At 43.8% G+C, this 17,488-nt stretch overlaps 1 protein-coding gene across 3 annotated transcripts in view; it reads left to right on the top strand.

The window, feature by feature from the left end:
• The window catches only part of TENM1 (teneurin transmembrane protein 1), a gene marked incomplete at both ends in the record, with an annotated part of 571,653 nt that overhangs the window by 518,449 nt on the left and 35,716 nt on the right, over positions 1–17,488 (top strand). For all 3 annotated transcript variants that reach the window (XM_082681806.1, XM_082681807.1, XM_082681805.1), the window contains 2 exons: positions 10,752–11,118; positions 12,534–13,044. In XM_082681806.1, the coding sequence (XP_082537932.1) occupies positions 10,752–11,118; positions 12,534–13,044 (878 nt within the window). The remainder of the gene's footprint in view (positions 1–10,751; positions 11,119–12,533; positions 13,045–17,488) is intronic.

The following is a 17,488-nucleotide window of genomic DNA, read 5'->3' as shown; positions in this document are numbered from 1 at the left end:
AAGAAATACATGTAAAATTAAATTGAGGGACTTCCCTGGTAGTCCAGTGGTTAAGACTCCACACTCCCAATGCAGGGGGCCTGGGTTCGATCCCTGGTCAGGGAGCTAGATCCCACATGCTGCAACTAAGAGCCTGCATGCCGCCACTAAAAGATCCCACATGCCACAACTAAGACCTGGCACAGCCAAATAAATAAATAATTAAAAAAAAATTAAATTGAAATAGAGACACAAAAGAAAAAGCAAAAAAACAGTACAACTTTCATGTTCCTCTCCCCACCCGCAGAAGTGCTGAAAGTGTTAAGTTCTTTGACTGTAATGATAAAGCCCAAGATACAGAGAGATACAAATAGTAAATCGGCAAGTAGCATTGTGTACAATGTGTTCTTACAATAACAATCAAATTTACAAACAAATTAGCTGTGGAGTCTGAAGGACATGCTGTAGTTTTCACACTGGGCCTTCATCTCCTGCTGATAGATGACTTTGACTGTAAATTAAAAACTGGAAGTGGTTAAACATTCTGTGTATTCACAAGTGCCATTTCCAAAATTGAGGCTTCAGAGAGGAGATGCAAGAAAGGGTGACGGAAACTCAGAGCAATTATGCCTGTTATGAAGATGAGGTAGTGGCAATTACACAGCAGACTCATACAGAGTGTGTACGTGCCGATTGCTCTGAGGGAGCCTCTGAGAACAAACTTTTATAGCACCCATCAGGCCTTGGGTCTCTAGAGGAAGGAAAGATTTTCAGCCACTCGGTCAGTGTGCTTTTGGACAGAGCTTATGGCCCCAGGAACCATCTTGGAAGGGATACGTGCTTTTTTCTTAATGAGCTTGAATGAAACTCTTATGTAGCAGAGCGGTTTCATTCACTGTTTCTTTCCTATTCTCAAGCTTTTTGGTGTCAGGACCCCTTTACACTCCTAAAAATTGTTGGAGACTTCAAAGAGCTTTTCTCTATGTGGGTTTTATCTATTTACTTTATTAGAAAGTAAAAGTGTGAATTTTTTTAAACACAAAGCTATAGTAGCCTCAGGCACCCTCTAGAAAACTCCACTATATACTCATAAGAAAGTACAAAAGGCAAATAGTATTAAGAATAATTTTGACCTCACAGACCTCCTTGAAAGAGTCTCAGGGATCCCCGAAGTCTGCAGACCAAAATGGAAATACCATATTTCCTCAATTCTAAGACACCATGTGTTCTAAAACGTAGCATCAATTTGATAACTTTAGGTGGTGAGGAGAGATGCTCCATTAAATGTACGCGTTGATTTTAAGACACAACCTCACTTCAGAAAATTTAAAATATGGAAGGGGTAGGAAATACAGTTCTTAAGATTGAGGAAATATGGCAACTCCCACTAACCTCAGTGGGTCTCTGGAAATGCAGATTTACTGACTGAAACATGTTGAGGAAAATTAGTTTTTCTTAGAGCTAATTTGTGTTTTACAATTTTTAAAATGCATTCATGGACTGAAGATGTTACAGTCAGTGAGGCACTAATGTTTTCATTCAATAAACATTTGTCAGCTGTAATACCAGATACTGGAAATACAAAAATGAATGAGACCTCATTCCTGCCCTTGAAGACTCACAGACCTAATAGAAGACAAAGGAAGGCAAACAAATATTTATATGGAGAATTATATTATAATGGAGAAGCATTGGATCTGAATGAGTCATGGACCTGGAAGAACAGCTTGAAGTACCCAAAGATGGAGCCCTGGGTATTCAGGAATGCTTGAGGTTAATCACTAAGTGTAAGCAATTAGTCATCCTCATAACAAAGGGCTGCCCTAGTGGACTTTGGCACATGTGTCAGTCTCTTTGGGACATTAATTTATGTCAATTTAATTTAATTTTGCAAACACTGGTGATCTATCCAGAGATGTAAACCTAGAAATTTGTTAGACCGGATTGACCATATTGGTATAGTCAGTAGCGCCAGTCAAAAACAAAGCTTAACAGAACATTTTCTTGGTTGTGATTGGATTTGGCTGAGAATAATAGAGCCCCTTCCCCCCGCCACACACACACACACACACACACACACACACACACACACACACACACACACACACACACACACACAACAGTGACATAAGCAGGATAGCAGCCACACTAGTATAGTCCAGGACTGGATGGCAGTTCCACGAGGTCGTCTGGGACCCAGGCTCCTATAATTCTGCCCTGCCCACCCGGCACAGAACTTCCATTTTCATGGCCACCTCATGGTCTAAGACATCTGCTAAAATTCCCACCACTTCTATCCATATTGCATACTGGAAGAAAGGGCAAAAAGAGGCTCCTTCCAGTTGGGTCAGCTGTCCTTAAGCAGCATCAATTTAAAAGTGTGGATACTTCCACACCTCCTCTTACATCGTATTGCCTTGAACTTTATCACATGGCTACAGGTAACTGCAAATCAGGCTGGAATGCCTTCGATTCTAGATAGCAGTATGCCCAAATTTTAAGATTAGTGCACTAAAGGAGGAGGAGAGAGTGAAAGAATGATAGGGTAGGTCTAGAACTAGTAGTCTCTGCCGCAGGCATCTTAGTAACCACAAATTCAGCATTTTGTTTTGACCCTGATACTGTCTGAGCTTCTTCAAATTTCTAAAAGCCATCTGGAAAAAGTTTGGTTTGGGGCACTTGGAAAGCACAATGATACTTTTCAGAGTGATGGTTCCTATTGATCTTCCTTTTAAAAAGTGTGAATTATTGCAAGATGAAACATACCAGCTCTGCTTTGGGGGGTTTTTATTTGTTTGTTTTGCTTTGCTTTGTTTCCTCAACTTCCACAATGTTTTTGAAACATTGGGGTAGGTGTGATTTAATCTATAGGCTCTGCAGCAAAATGATTCTAAAGATCAGTCCAATTGTAACTCTTGATTAGATTGATCCTGGCTATTCATCTGCAATGAATAATGTGACTTACGTGTCAGTTATTCTGATTGGGCAGCCATGGACACAGACCAGGCTGACACATTTGACCAAAGGTTGACGGGTTCCTCAAACTCTCCAGCCGTTATTCAGAGAAACACAAGAATGTGGATCTGAGATAATGGGAAATAATTTGCCGGTTGACGAGTCCGTGTAGTCTTAGTGTATTTCATCTTCTAATAATTTCCACTTTTTAAAAGCAAGATCAATAAGGTCCATCGCTCTCAAAGGTGTCATCGTGCTTTCCAACTGCAGAAAACCAAACTTTCTCCAGACGGTTTTTTCCCTCTTTTATAAATTTGAAGAAGCTCAGACAGTATCAGTGTCAAGAAACGAGAAGGCCATTTGCAAACTGACAGAAAGTGATGCTAACAGTCTGCAGTTGTCAGCTTTTAGAAGAATGGGGAAGTCTAACATGGAGTTGGCAGAACACCTGGCAGAGAGCACTGCGTCCCGTCACTGCATCTTCCCCCAGGTTGGCGTACTACAGAAGCACTAATCATACGCTTCCTGGAAATTCCTGCTGAAGAGGCCTCAGAGATCAAAAGCAAACAGTCACTTTTCAAATGAGCCACAAGGCTGGAAATGTACTAAAGGAGGGAGATGAGAAGTGTCCTGTTTAGGATAGTGAGACAGGGCCGTTTGGGAAACAGCTGGTTTCTTCAGCACAGTTGAACTTGGGGAAAAGAAGTTATTAGCACTTGGTAGCAATGGCAAAATATAGTAACAGTCATGATGTGTTTCTGAGGCTTTTCCGTGGAAAGTAATTTCTTAAAATGGATGGAGTGGAACAGAAGTAGTCTACTGCTCTGTGTCACTGGCAACACCCTGTATCTATTAGAAAATGAAGGAAATGAAGTCAGCCAAAGGTTGTCAGTTACATGAGGGCAGGGCCTAGTCTGTGTTGGTTAGAGCTGGCTCCTTAGTGCCTAGCATAATGCCTAAAATGGGATAAAGAGCCATTTATTGGCAAAAGAAAGGAAAATAAAGTAGCATGTTCTACACTTGGAACTGCACCAAGAGTACTGTTACAAATAACAGTGGGGAATCCAAGTAATAAGCTGAAATATTAGCCATGAAATTGGCTGACAAATGTATGAGAAATAATATATCCCAATATAAGCCAAATGTTTCTTGGAGGACACATAGCTTAAAAGGATTCTCAAGCAATGGAATAAATGAACAAGGAGGGAATGGCCGGTGACAGAGAAGCAAGGGAAACCTTGAAAGAGCATGACGATGTGACTGCACTTAAGAGTTCATGAGAGGGACTTCCCTGGCGGTCCAGTGGTTAGGACTCTGCACTTCCATTTCAGGGGGCACAGGTTCAATCCCTGGTTGGGGAACTAAGATCCCACAAGCCGTGAGGCACAGCCCAAAAAAAAAAAAAAATCAAATAAGGGTTCATGAGATAGCCAAGGAATAGAACATGTCCATAGTCAGACAGGAATGAGAAGAAATACAGGCATGTTCCATAATAAAAAGTAGCCTTTACAGAGCCCTTTCTGTGTACCAGGCACTGTGCTAAGTGCTTTATGTAGATTTTTTTGGTATAATTCCTATAATAAATTTTTGAGAAGGTATTATTACTATACCCAGTTTCTCGATAAGGAAACTGAGGCTCAGAGAGGTTAACTGATTTGCTCCAAGGTCACAGAGTTAGCAAATAACAAAATTTTGAACCCAGGAAGTCTTAACTCTGAAGCCCGAGCTCCTAACCACTTCCTTCTACTACATCTGAGCCTTTTTCTACGGAGAGAGTATATAGCTTCCATCAGATTCTCGAAGGACTTTGTAAATCCAAAAAAGTATGAGAAACAGTGTAGCGGACTCTAAGCCCATGAAGGCAGGGACCTTGTCTGTCTGAATCAGCATCAGATATTTGCGAGAGGCGTGGAGGGACAGCTATGTAAATGTGTGAATGTACTGGTGAAGATCTGGCCTCCAAATTGATTCTCCTGCATCAATCTGGTCTCCCTCCAGCCTGCTCCCCAAACTGCAGCCTAAGTAATCTTTCTAAAGCCCTAGTCTGACCATGTCAACCCCCAACTTTAAAGATCTTCATTGACTCCTCAACACCCTCAGTTCAAGTCTAAAGTCCTTAGCCTACACAGCCCTTCATGGCTTAATGCAGCGGTTCTCAACAAGGGACAGTTTTCCCCTTAGGGGACATTTGGTAATGTCTGGAGACATTTTTGGTTGTCACAGCTCAAGGGAAGGTGCTACCTGCATTTAGTGAATAAAGGCCAGAGACGCTGCTAAATATCTTGTACTGCACAGGACAGGCCCCACAACGAAGAATCACCTGGTCCCAAATGACAATAGTGCCTCAGTGGAGAGACTTAAAATTAGTCCCCGGCAAACACTGAAACTTCATTTACCACCACTGCCTACCCTACTTATGCTCCAGCAATCCCAGACTGCGGTGAGCTCCACACTCCCATATGGTTTCGTGCTTCTGTGCTTTTGTTCATTCTTTTCCCTCTGCTGAGATCACTCTTCCCACCTTGCTTTTTCTCAGTACCTTTGCTTCATCCTTCAAGATTAAGTTTACATTTCTCTTCTAGGAGTATTGCCCCAAGCTTCCTCCTCTGTGTTCCCATGTCACCCTGGGCATGTGTCTATCGTGTCACTTAACCACGTGATATTGAAATGACCTGTTTCTGTATCTGCCTTCTGTCACTTGACCGTGAACTCATAAAGGGCAGGGACCTTTTTTATTTACCTTTATAATAGTGCCTCAGACAGAGTAGGCACCACAAAGCATTGAACTGAAAGATAACAAATGACAGAGAGAAAGACAATCACTCAACTCCTAATGAGCTTTGACCTTCTCAGGAACAAAACAAAACAAAACAAAAGGTTGAAATCAACCTTTAGGTTGAATCTAACCAGGTAAAGGGGAGGCCAGACTTGGTGAGGAGAGCGTGAAGAAACATGTCCACTCTTCTAGGTGAGGAATCAGACGGCATAGAGGCGAAGCGCAGACATCTGAAAGTGGGGATATTGATAGTTTCTTTCTCAAGTGATTGACCTAAGAATATAAAGGAATAATCCATGTAAAGAGCCTGATACATAGGAAGCACTCAGTAAACAGTAGCTACTTATATTAAAGGCTCAGATGAGTGGGCCTGTAATCTTACAGATGTTACTGATTAGGACCAGTTCAAAGGAAGGGGCAGCACCTATTTATATTTAAAAATAAGTCAATTTAAAGAAAAATATTAAGTCAATAATAGTGCAAGTGGTGGACAGCTAAGGCAAAATTCATGAAGCCGTTATGTGGACAACTGAAGTCTGGGAAACGGAGCTGAAAAGGAACTATATTGAATGGTAACTGGACTAGGTTCCTTCTAGCGCTAAAGGTTTATGACTTTGAGACCATTTTTCATGTTAATACCATTTGCTATCCCATACTTTGTCCAGGCACTGGGCTCAGTACCTTGCCTCCTTATCACAATTGATCCATGCAATATCTCTGAAAAGTAGATAGACTATCATCAGCTTCTTTTCCTTATTGCAGATGAAGAAATCAGAGACTCATAGACGATACCTCATTTGCCTAGTATTACAACTAGTATGGGAAGGAACCAGCCTTGAAACTGTTAGGGAGAGCCTCAGTTTACAAATTATGGTCTGTGTCTACAGTGTGGGATAACTGAAGAATTTTCTAGTTTAGTCTAATCAAGGGCTCATATTTAGATATTGCTGTTACACATGGATTTTCCCCGATAGGATTCTGTTGCTTTATAAACTACTACTTAGGTCAAAATTAGCTGACTCTTTAAACCAGCCATGGGACTGGCTGACCTGAGGGCCAAGTGCCTTCAAGGCAGATTTTCAATTAGCAGAGGAAGACATGGTGCTGTCAAGGCTTGACATCCAGACCAAGAGCCCCTTTCTGCTCTGGGTTATTTCTCAGGGAAGGTTGTTGGGAGATGGGCACATTCTACCAGCTGGCGGCTACACCAGTGACCTTTAATGCTAGTTTAGCTTGAATACATTTTGACATTTCAAGCAAATTAATGTATTTTTACAAGGTGGGGCACCGACCACAAATTAGGCCAAATGGTTTCCCTGCAGGCTGGGTTACTGTGCAAAGATTCTCCCACCACCCCCAAAAGAAATGTTTATTTTTCTCCACCTGGACAAATGCCAACAGCCCTCAGGGGTTAACCTTAGTCCCACCTCAGTAGTCTATAATTCTGGGGTCTCTCTGCAGCTAACAGATGCTAATTCTGACAGCCGGAATGAGGCAAAGACTCCAATCCGCATGTTACATTGTGTGTTATGGAAATGCCTTGGTATAAAGCACCAGTTCCTTGAAAAATTACGTGGAAAAGAGAGTATCTACCATGAGAAGCAGATAGAAGGAACTAACAACCTACGAGAGGTGAAGAGGTCCAGTTTCTGAAAAGACAGACCCTAGACTACTAAGTAGCCACACATCTTTCATCTGAGGCGTTTTCAGAGACAAATCAAATGGGAATTAAAGGGATTCTGTGTAGCTCATACAGAAAGTGTCTCAGAAGCACAGAGGCCACTTTAGTCACAGGAAACTGCCAGAGGGTGACTTATTTGATGGAACAGAAAACAAACAGACACAATAGCTGGTGTATTTTTGAGGCAATTTTAAACCTAATAAACATGACACCAGTAGCGTTGACTTAAATCAGCTCGGGCGAGTTGGAGAATTTAACAGCTCGTCTTCCAACTACCAGCCTTTATCTCAGAGGCCGCCTTGACAGCAGAGAGCAGAGTCCAAAACATGGCCTTCTCTGACTTCTGTCAGGTGTGTGCCGTCCCCGGCCTCTGGCCCGGCCTCAGCTCTCAGAGTGGGGATAATTAGAACGTCATTTCTGCCAGCTTTGTTTTTTCTGGGTCACTGACTTCAGACTTGATCAAAATACGAGTGTTGGACTGAAATCAATTGGTTTCCTCTTCCTCAGCCAGCCCCAGCTTATTTCCTGGGGGACCGTGCTCCAGAGGCCCGGGGCACACAGACAGCTTCTGTAGCAGCCTGATGGTGTGTATAGAGGTCCAGAGTGAGGGCTGCGGAGGGGTCCACGGCGCAGGCGCTCCATCTCCCTGCTCTCCCTCTCCGTGGCAGGGCGCTGACATGCAAGGGCCTCAGACAGACGTGCTGAGGAACACATCACAGCAAACTGCTCTGGGAGCTGTTAATGTTTATCCAATGGCCTCAGTTTGAAAGGCTCTGTAGAACGTGCATGACAGAAGCTCAGCTTTATACTCCATTAGCATTCAAATTCCTAGCTGTCCAGAGGCATATGGTGCTGACCAGAGAAGGCCAGCCCATGTCGAGGCTGCGGGCATGTAGAGACAGGAGGACAGGTTGAGGCTGCTGGATGTCTGGGAGAGACACTCAGAGACAGGGGACAAAGAGAGCCAAGTGGTACAAGAGGGGAGGTCAAAGACAACCTTTGTCTTCTTTATAACATCACCAGTTGTCCTCCATTAAGAGACAGAATTAGAGGGAAGGGCTTTATCTCAGACCGGCCTTTGTCCACTTCATTACTGAGTGGAAGGCCTCTTCCAACCTGGAAATAGCGGGCCTCAGAATGCGATGATAGCATATATCTTGTTTTCAGACTTTCGGATTCAATGAGAAAAACAAAGCTTTCCTCGGGCTTTCACTCAAGGCAAAAAGAATTGCAGCTACATTACTGTTACTATCTTGGCCAGGAATGGGGCAGACTCTTCTGCCTTTGCCTAGCCATAAGAGAAGAGAAAGAAAGTACAGAATAAGTGAGTGGTGGAGTCGAGAGTGCACGTAACGTAGTTCTCTGAGAAGTGCCCGGTGATAAATAGCAGCTGTCGAGGAGATGGTAGACATTGGGCTGACTCCTGTGTCGACAAGGGAGCTAGAGTAGATCCGTGTTTGCTTGGCCTGTGTGTCCCAGTGCCCAGCACAGCACTTGGCACCAACACGCCAGACACACACACACACACACACACACACCCCAGTCCTTTTGCTTCTAACTCCTTAATGTGTCTCAAATCCATCTACTTCTCTCCATCCCCACTGTCGCCAACCTAATTCAGGCCACCGTCATCCCTCACCTGGACCACTGCAGGAGCCTCTTAGCTAGCGGCCTGTTTCCCATCTCACCTCCTCCTCCAATATGATCTCAACAGCAGAAAGGGTGATCCCTCTAGAACCCAAATATGATTATGTCACATCCCTACTTAAAGCCATCAGAATAAAACTGGACATGTACATCTCTCCATTACCTGGTGTATTAGTCTGCTGGGGCTACCACAACGAAACACCACAGACCAGGTGGCTTTAACAAGAGAAACTGATACTCTCATAGTTCTGGAGGTGGGAAGTTCAAGATCAAGGTGTCGGCAGGTTTGGCTTCTCCTGAGATCTCTCTCCTTGGCTTGCAGACGCCCATCCTCTTACTGTGTCCTCACATGGGCTTTTCTCTGTGCATACACATTCCTGGTATTTCCTCCTTCTTATAAGGACCTGAGAGCCCCACCCTTATGACCTCATTTAACCTTTATTACCTCTGTCAAGGCCTCATCTCCAAATACAGTCACATTAGAGGTTAGACTTCAGCATATGAATTTAGGGGGGCACAATTCAGTCCTGATACCTAGCCACTGTCTACCTCCTGATTCTCACCGATCACCTCTCCATCACTCAGCCTGTATTAGCCTTACTGGATTGTTTGTAGTATCTGGATGGGCCATACTGTCTCTAATCTCTGAACCTTTACCCATGCTGCTCCCTCTCCCTGGATTGCCCTCAACTCTGCTGCCTGCCATTTCCACCCCATTCCTCTCCTACTGGTCATTGCAGACCCTATTTAGGTACCACCTTCTCTGGAAATACCCTGCCTCCTGACTCCTAGTCTGGGTAAAGAGCTCTCACGTCCTCTCTGCTGCCTCCTTCTCATGACATGGAGAGTAATTGCCTGATGGCTCTCCAAGGGTTCTTGTAGACCATGAGGCATTTGAAGACAGAAGCTGTGTCATTTTGGAGATCTTTTGAATGCCCAAAGCCTAGCACAAGGCTTAGCACAGAGAAGGTGCTCAGCAAACATCCAATGAAAGAACAAACCAACCTGTTTCTTTGCTGAGGAAAGAAGGATGTGGAGTGAACCAGGTCAAGCCACATGAGCAGTGCATTACAACTTAGGATTCCAAATCCCCAGCCGATGAACTGTACCTGAGTACTCCACAAGACAGCTGCTAGGTCTGTGCCAAGGAAAGGTCCTGTCCCCAAAGGTTGCTGATAGAGTAAAATCGGGTTTCTCTAGCACTCTGTTGTCCAGATGCCTCTATGACTTTGCTGTTCCATGCATCTACAGAGCAGTGAGAGAGATTTGCATCTCATAGTGCCACAGAAGCCCTAGAGCAGTGGCCCTCAAACTTTATTGTGCTTCAGAATCACGTGGAGGACTTGTTAAAACGTGGCTGGCTGGGCTCCAACTCCAGAGTTTCTGATTCAATAAGTCTAGGTTGGGGCCTGAGGATTTGCATTTCTAACTGGTTCTCAGGTGATGCTCTTGCTGCTGGTCCAGAGACCACACTCTGAGAAGGATCCTTCCGGAATTATAGCAGAAAATAATTCACATTATGTTGGAAATGGCATAAATGGTAAATGTGTTTACCAGAGCACTTAATCAGCTGTCCTTCCGAACTTTGCGGGATAACACCAACATTGCTGAAATTCATGAGACGGGGAACCAATAAGCCAATTTTTCTTTCAAGGTAAAACGGCCCCGGAAAGATATTGTAACCTAATGGTGTGTGTTCTGTTCTTTTTGCAGGTGCGATTAGAGTGGCCAACAGACCTTGCAGTCAATCCCTTGGACAATTCATTGTACGTCTTGGATAACAACATTGTGCTTCAAATTTCTGAGAACAGGCGAGTGCGGATCATTGCAGGGCGCCCCATTCACTGCCAGGTGCCAGGCATCGATCATTTCTTGGTCAGCAAGGTAGCAATTCACTCCACTCTGGAGTCAGCAAGGGCCATCAGCGTCTCCCACAGCGGGCTGCTCTTCATAGCTGAAACAGACGAGAGGAAAGTAAACCGCATTCAGCAAGTTACCACCAATGGGGAGATCTCCATCATGGCTGGTGCCCCCACTGACTGTGACTGCAAAATTGATCCCAACTGTGACTGTTTTTCAGGTATGACCTTTCTAGCAATTCAGTAGCTCCCCCTCTCTGTTTTCAAAAGAAAAACGTGCATCAGAAAAGTCAAAAAAAGAACAGAAGTATTACTTGTAAACATTGGTGTGAGGCACTGGAGAAAGCAATGGATTGAGGGTGAGATAGCTTAGTATCTTGTCCTTGTTCTGCAGCTGACTCACTGAGTGACCCTAGGAAAGCCATAAAACCCCTTCATGACTCACTTCATCTGCTAAGTAGAGGGACCACGTGTCTCAGTTATATCACCTTGCTGTTTTGAAGATAAACTAGTATAATAAAAGTTTTGGTACTCTAAGAAGTTAAGACCACTCTACAAATGTAAGATCATGATATTATTTGTACTTTGGAGAAAGGGAAGCTAGGTAAAACCTACATTTACTGATTTAGCTAAGGAAAAAATTACTTCCAATAAGTGACTGGTTTCCAGATTAACAATGTGTGCTATTTGAAACCCAAAGGGACTAGAAGCAGACTGCTTTCAGGATACAAGGGCAAAATTAAATCTCACAATGGAGGGTTCTCAGGACATCAGTCTGCTACTTACATTGTTTTTTTTTTTAATCCAAAATTTTCTCCATAACCAATAGTGCCCTTTACTTCAATTGAAATGGGGGGGGGGGGAAGAGCCTTTTCTCCAAAACACAGAGTGGATATTCCAGACAGTAAACAGTCCTGTAAATGTCAATAGATGCATTTACTGCTGGTACGTGGACATCCCTCCATGCTGCATGCCGCCCTATTAAACTGCTCATCCACGCCCAAATGGTTCTTTTAACCTTTGCTTTTCCTTGGGACAGAGGAATCAAGAGTGAGCAACTTGGTCAATATGACTTTTGATTGATATTTCCAATGTTTTCCTAGACAACTAGTTTTATAGTTATTTTGCTAATTGATATCTTTCTTTCAAGGCAAAACTGGAATGTTTATTCCAGTTATCAAATTTGATGTTCTGAATGATTGTCGCACTTGCAGACTTAGTGTACTTTGACAATATGACAATGAAAGTTAACAGAAGAAAGGTGTCTGGGCACAGTAGGACTGGAAAGCCCTGAGATAGATGCTATGAGCATGGACAGGCGTAAGTCTCTGGCTAGATTTGGGGTGGCTGTCATCATTTGCTGTTTTTGTATCTTTAGATACAGAAGAGCAGGATTGACGATTTCACAAAATTGGTGTTAACTGAGAGAATTGCATCTCACTGTTCATCTTTAGTGGCACTGACTCAAGAATTGGGAATAATGGGTTTCAAATATCCAGCTGGGGCATGTGGAGAATGTTGGTTCACTGACTGTTCCCTTTAAAATGATTCTTGATGCACAGCGATTTCTGTATATGGTATGTTTGTATAAGTGCTTGTGACCACAACTATTAACATCAGGGTCTTTCTCCCACAGGTGATGGTGGCTATGCCAAAGATGCAAAGATGAAAGCCCCTTCCTCCTTAGCAGTGTCGCCTGATGGTACCCTCTACGTGGCAGACCTTGGGAATGTTCGAATTCGTACCATTAGCAGGAACCAAGCTCACTTGAATGACATGAACCTTTATGAGATTGCATCACCTGCTGATCAGGAACTGTACCAGTTCACTGTCAATGGAACCCACCTGCACACCTTGAACTTGATAACGAGGGACTATGTGTATAATTTCACCTACAATGCCGAAGGCGACTTGGGTGCGATTACCAGCAACAACGGCAATTCTGTGCACATTCGCCGAGACGCAAGCGGGATGCCCCTTTGGCTTGTGGTGCCTGGCGGGCAGGTGTACTGGCTGACCATAAGCAGCAACGGAGTCCTGAAAAGAGTGTCAGCCCAAGGCTACAATCTGGCCTTGATGACCTATCCAGGAAACACGGGGCTTCTGGCTACCAAAAGTAACGAAAATGGATGGACAACCGTTTATGAGTAAGTTTCTAAATCTCAACATGGGCTTTGTTAGGTTTGTATTTGCAGTTGTATTACAGTGGGAAAATGACTTAGTAATTGCTGAGTGTTGCATGCTATTTTCTCCTAACAGCCACAATAAAAAAAAAAAAAGTCAAGGAGAAAATTTTACCCAACTCCTAGGCTTCGAACCCATTTCTCCAGAGCAAGCACTTTTGCAGAGCATAATAATAAACACATAGGCTGAATGAAGAATCAAGCATGGTGCTGCACGAGACAAGAATGAGGCGGAAGTCCATGTGCTCGAGAAATTTACAGCATAGCTGGGAAAACAAGGGAAAATTTCGTTTAAATGACAAAACTAGAAAATAGTTCTAAAGTAGCAAAGAAGCAGTGTAGCTTAACTAGTATTTATTGATCGCTGTGGGGTTTAATGAATGAATGAATGTGTGCGCAGCCCGGCCCAGCCCAACTCAGTTTAAGTTGTGAAATGACGTGGGGCAAATGCTGAAACAGGAGAAGCTGCACTCCACTGGCTGCTTCTGGGAAATGTGGAGTCAAAAGCTTCAGTACAGGCCTGCGCCCTCCCCCCAGTTTCCCTGCACAAGGCAAAGACTCCAATACATTTGGGTATTCACAGACCGGGTCTGTGATAACTTTGTTTAACTGGGAATTAACAGAAGGTGTGTCTGACGGCAGGCTACTAGGAGGTGTCCTGTCATGGACATAGAGACCATCGTCCTTGCCTTTTAAGGCTGGACAACGTTATTTGCAAGTCAACCCATTTAGAAAGCTAGTTTGCCAGCGCTCGGCAAGCCTCTTCCCCACGAAGGGAGTTGCTGAATTTTTAACCAGTTTACAGAGTGAAGATAATGCATGGAACTGAACCCAGAGCCTGAAATGGCATTCAAGTTGGGGAACGTGAGAAGCGGAGATACTAAATACGAGGAGTTCCAGGTGTGACTCTTCCGTGAGAATGTAGGGAATATGAAAAGACTGGATCCCACGAAACCCTCCTGAGGAAAGGGACAAAACAGTTGGCCTTCAAGTTTTGGATCATTTCCCAAAGAAATGCCACTTATACAAAAGAGCTGGACAGCTATTTTAGTTTCACTGAGAAAAATGTATTCAGTTTCCGTCACAGGTCTTCCTCTATTTCTGGAAAAATTTCTCTTACATCTTAATAAAAGTAATAAAAGCTACTGTTCACTGAGGGTTTACTATGTGCTAGGTCCTAGGGTAGGTGATTTACATAAAGTATTTTGTTTGATCTCCAAAATAACAACATGGGATACGTGCTCCTGGTTTGCCTGTTTTATGGATGAGGAAACTGAGGCCCAGCATGGTGAGCTTGTCCTGATTCACACAAATGTCCAGGATTCAAACTGCAACAGTCTGACTCAAGAGCCCACATTTTGAAATATACTACCCTTAAGAAAGATAAAAGTTCTAATGAGAATATCTTTTTTCAAAAATTCATGCAAGATCACACTGCAGCTGAAATTAGACAAATAACTTTTTTTTTTTTTTTCCGTACGCGGGCTTCTCACTGCTGTGGCCTCTCCCATTGCGGAGCACAGGCTCCGGACGCGCAGCCTCAGCGGCCATGGCTCACGGGTCCAGCCGCTCCGCGGCATGTGGGATCTTCCCGGACCGGGGCACGAACCCGTGTCCCCTGCATCGGCAGGCGGACTCTCAACCACTGCGCCACCAGGGAAGCCCGACAAACAACTATTTTGAAAACTAATGGTTAAATTCAGTTAAGCAACAAGAAATGGCAGAATTATTAACTAGTTTTCAAAATAACCAGTTCAACCGTTTACTTATTTACCAATCATCACATTGTACACTTGAAATACATGCAATTTTATTTGTCAATTATACCTCAATAAAACTAGAGAAAAAGCCCCCACAAAATAACCGTTTAACCATTCATTTATTTATTCAACAAATATTTGCTAAGCAGCTAGTATACACCTGGCAGTGTTCTGGTGCTGGGGATATAGCCGTGAACAAGACAGATACAAATCCCTACCTTCATAGCGCTTACATTGTACTGGAGGGAGACAAGTAAAATGCACAGAACTTCAGATGGTGATAAGCTCTGTGGAGGAAATAAAGCAGGGTCAGGGGGAATCAAGATTTGGAGGCAGAAGGGGTTTTTATTTCAGGCTGGGTGGTCAGGGAAGACCTCGCTCAGAAGGTGACATTTGAGTAAAGGCCTGTAGGAGGTGAGGGAGTGAGTCGTGTGGGTATCTGCCGGGGAGGAAGGGCGAAAACATTGCAAGCAGAGTGAACAGCAAGTGCAAAGGCCCTGCAGCAGGAACAAATCTGACATGTTCAAGGAATAGTAAGGCAGCCACTGTGACTGGAGTGGAGTGCACAATCACAGTAGGGAGACAAAATCAACGAAGTGGCCAGGGCCACTTCACATAGGGCTTTGCAGGCCTCTGTAAAGACCTTTTGACTCTGAGTAAAAGGTGAGACCACTGGAGAGCTTCAAGTAAAGGAGTGACAGAATCTGCCTTCCATTTTTAAAGAATCACTCTGTATTGAAAACAGACTGTATGGTGGAAGTAGAGGAACCTAATGGAGGGAGGGGGCTATTGCAATAATCCAGGCAAAATGGTGACTTAGACCAGGGAGTGAGGGCAGTAAGTGATAATATTCTAAATATATTTTGACAATAGAGCTGTCAGGACTGACAGATGGGATGTGGAGTATGAGAAAAAAAAAGGGTCAGAAATAACTCCAAAGTTTTTGGCCTGAGCAAGTGGGTGTTGGACTTTCCATTTACCAGGATGGGGAAGACCAGGCAAGGAGTACATGATACTGGGTGGGAGTTCAGGGTTGGATATGATCAGTTTAGACATCCAAGGGAAAATATCAAGTTGGCAGTTGGATTTATGAGTCTGGAATTGAGGGGAGCGGCTGGAGATGTGAAATTTGGAGATCCAAATTTAGCGTCCACCAGTGTCCTGACTGTGTTTAAAGCCACGAGATCTTCATGGAAAAGTGAGTGTAGTCAAGGAAGAAAAGAGATCTGATGATGGAACCTAGAGCACCCCAACATTGAGTTGAAGATATGAAGAGGAACCAGCAAAAGAGACGGAGAAAGAAAGTCCAGTGAAGTAGGAAGAAAACCAGGAGAGTGGGACGTCCTGGAAGCGAAGTAAAACAAGTGATGCAAGGAGGAAGGAGCGATCAGCCGTGTCAAATACTCCTGATAAGTCAAGTAAGATAAGCACGGAGAATGACAGTTCCATCCAACACTGTGGACATCATTGTGTACCTTCACAAGAACAGGTGCTGTGGGCACTGGGGGACAGAAGCTTTAGCAGAGGAGGTTTAAGAGATAATGGATACACACATGTTCATAGCAGTGTTATTCATAATAGCCAAGAGGTGTAGAGGACCGTGTCCATCCAGTCATGAATAACCAAACGAAATGTGGTATAGCCATACAATGCGATATTATCCATCCATGAAAACGAGTGAAGTTCTGGTACGTGCTACAGCATGGGTGAACCTCAGAGACGTTATGCTACCTGAAAGAAGCCAGACACAAAAGGACAGATATTATATAGTTCCGTTTATATGAGATATCCGGAAAAGGCAAATTCATAGAGACAAAGTATAACAGGTTAGCAGTTGCCAACAGCTAGGGAGAGGAGTGAACGGGGAGTGACTGCCAGTGAGTACGGGGTTTATTTGGGGGGTGATGGAAATGTTCTAGAAATGGTGCTGACGGTTGCACACGTTGTGAATGTACTGAAAGCCACTGAATTGTGTACTGTGTACTTTTAAATGGTGACTTTTATGCTATGTTAATTATATTTCAATAATAATCATCATAATAATAAAGAGAGCAACTGGGAGGAGAGTTTGGGGACAATGAGTAAAGAACCCTTCTGAAGTGCACTGCTGTAACGAGCAGAGAAATTGGAGCGGGGGGGGGGGGAAACAGAGTAATCAGAAGGAGGTTTTTAAAATGAAAGAAATAATGGTACATTTGTGTGCTGATGAAAATAATCCAATACAGAGGGGAAAACTGATGATGTCAGATAGAGAGCAGAATGTTGTAGTCGGATAGTTTGTGGTCCCGGCGGATACTTACAGCAAGCAGAGCCCAGGCCTGTTACCAGGACTCAGCTGGCAGTGAGAAAAAAGTAGCATCTAACATCATTGTTTTTGGGTAACCAATCTTGAGGCATTAAGAGATGAGAAACACAGGCATTCACGCGGGGGTAATCATGGAATTTTATGGCCACAAGGAGACATCAGAGGTCACTTTACAAATAAGGAAATGGAGGCCTAGAGTAGGGGACTAATTTGCCCATTCATGTTGCTGGTTGGCTGGGTCTAGAGTCAGATCTTTGAGCTTCTAGCCCACTGCTCTTTCCACTACTACCCCACTGCCTTCCAGAAAAAGGAAGAGGATTTGGGATTACAGGAGTGACCATGG

Source organism: Grampus griseus (assembly GCF_964374135.1).
Source record: "Grampus griseus genome assembly, chromosome: X".
Lineage (NCBI taxonomy): Eukaryota > Metazoa > Chordata > Mammalia > Artiodactyla > Delphinidae > Grampus > Grampus griseus.
Note: the sequence above shows the minus strand (reverse complement) of the source record. Positions and strands in the feature narration are given on the sequence as shown.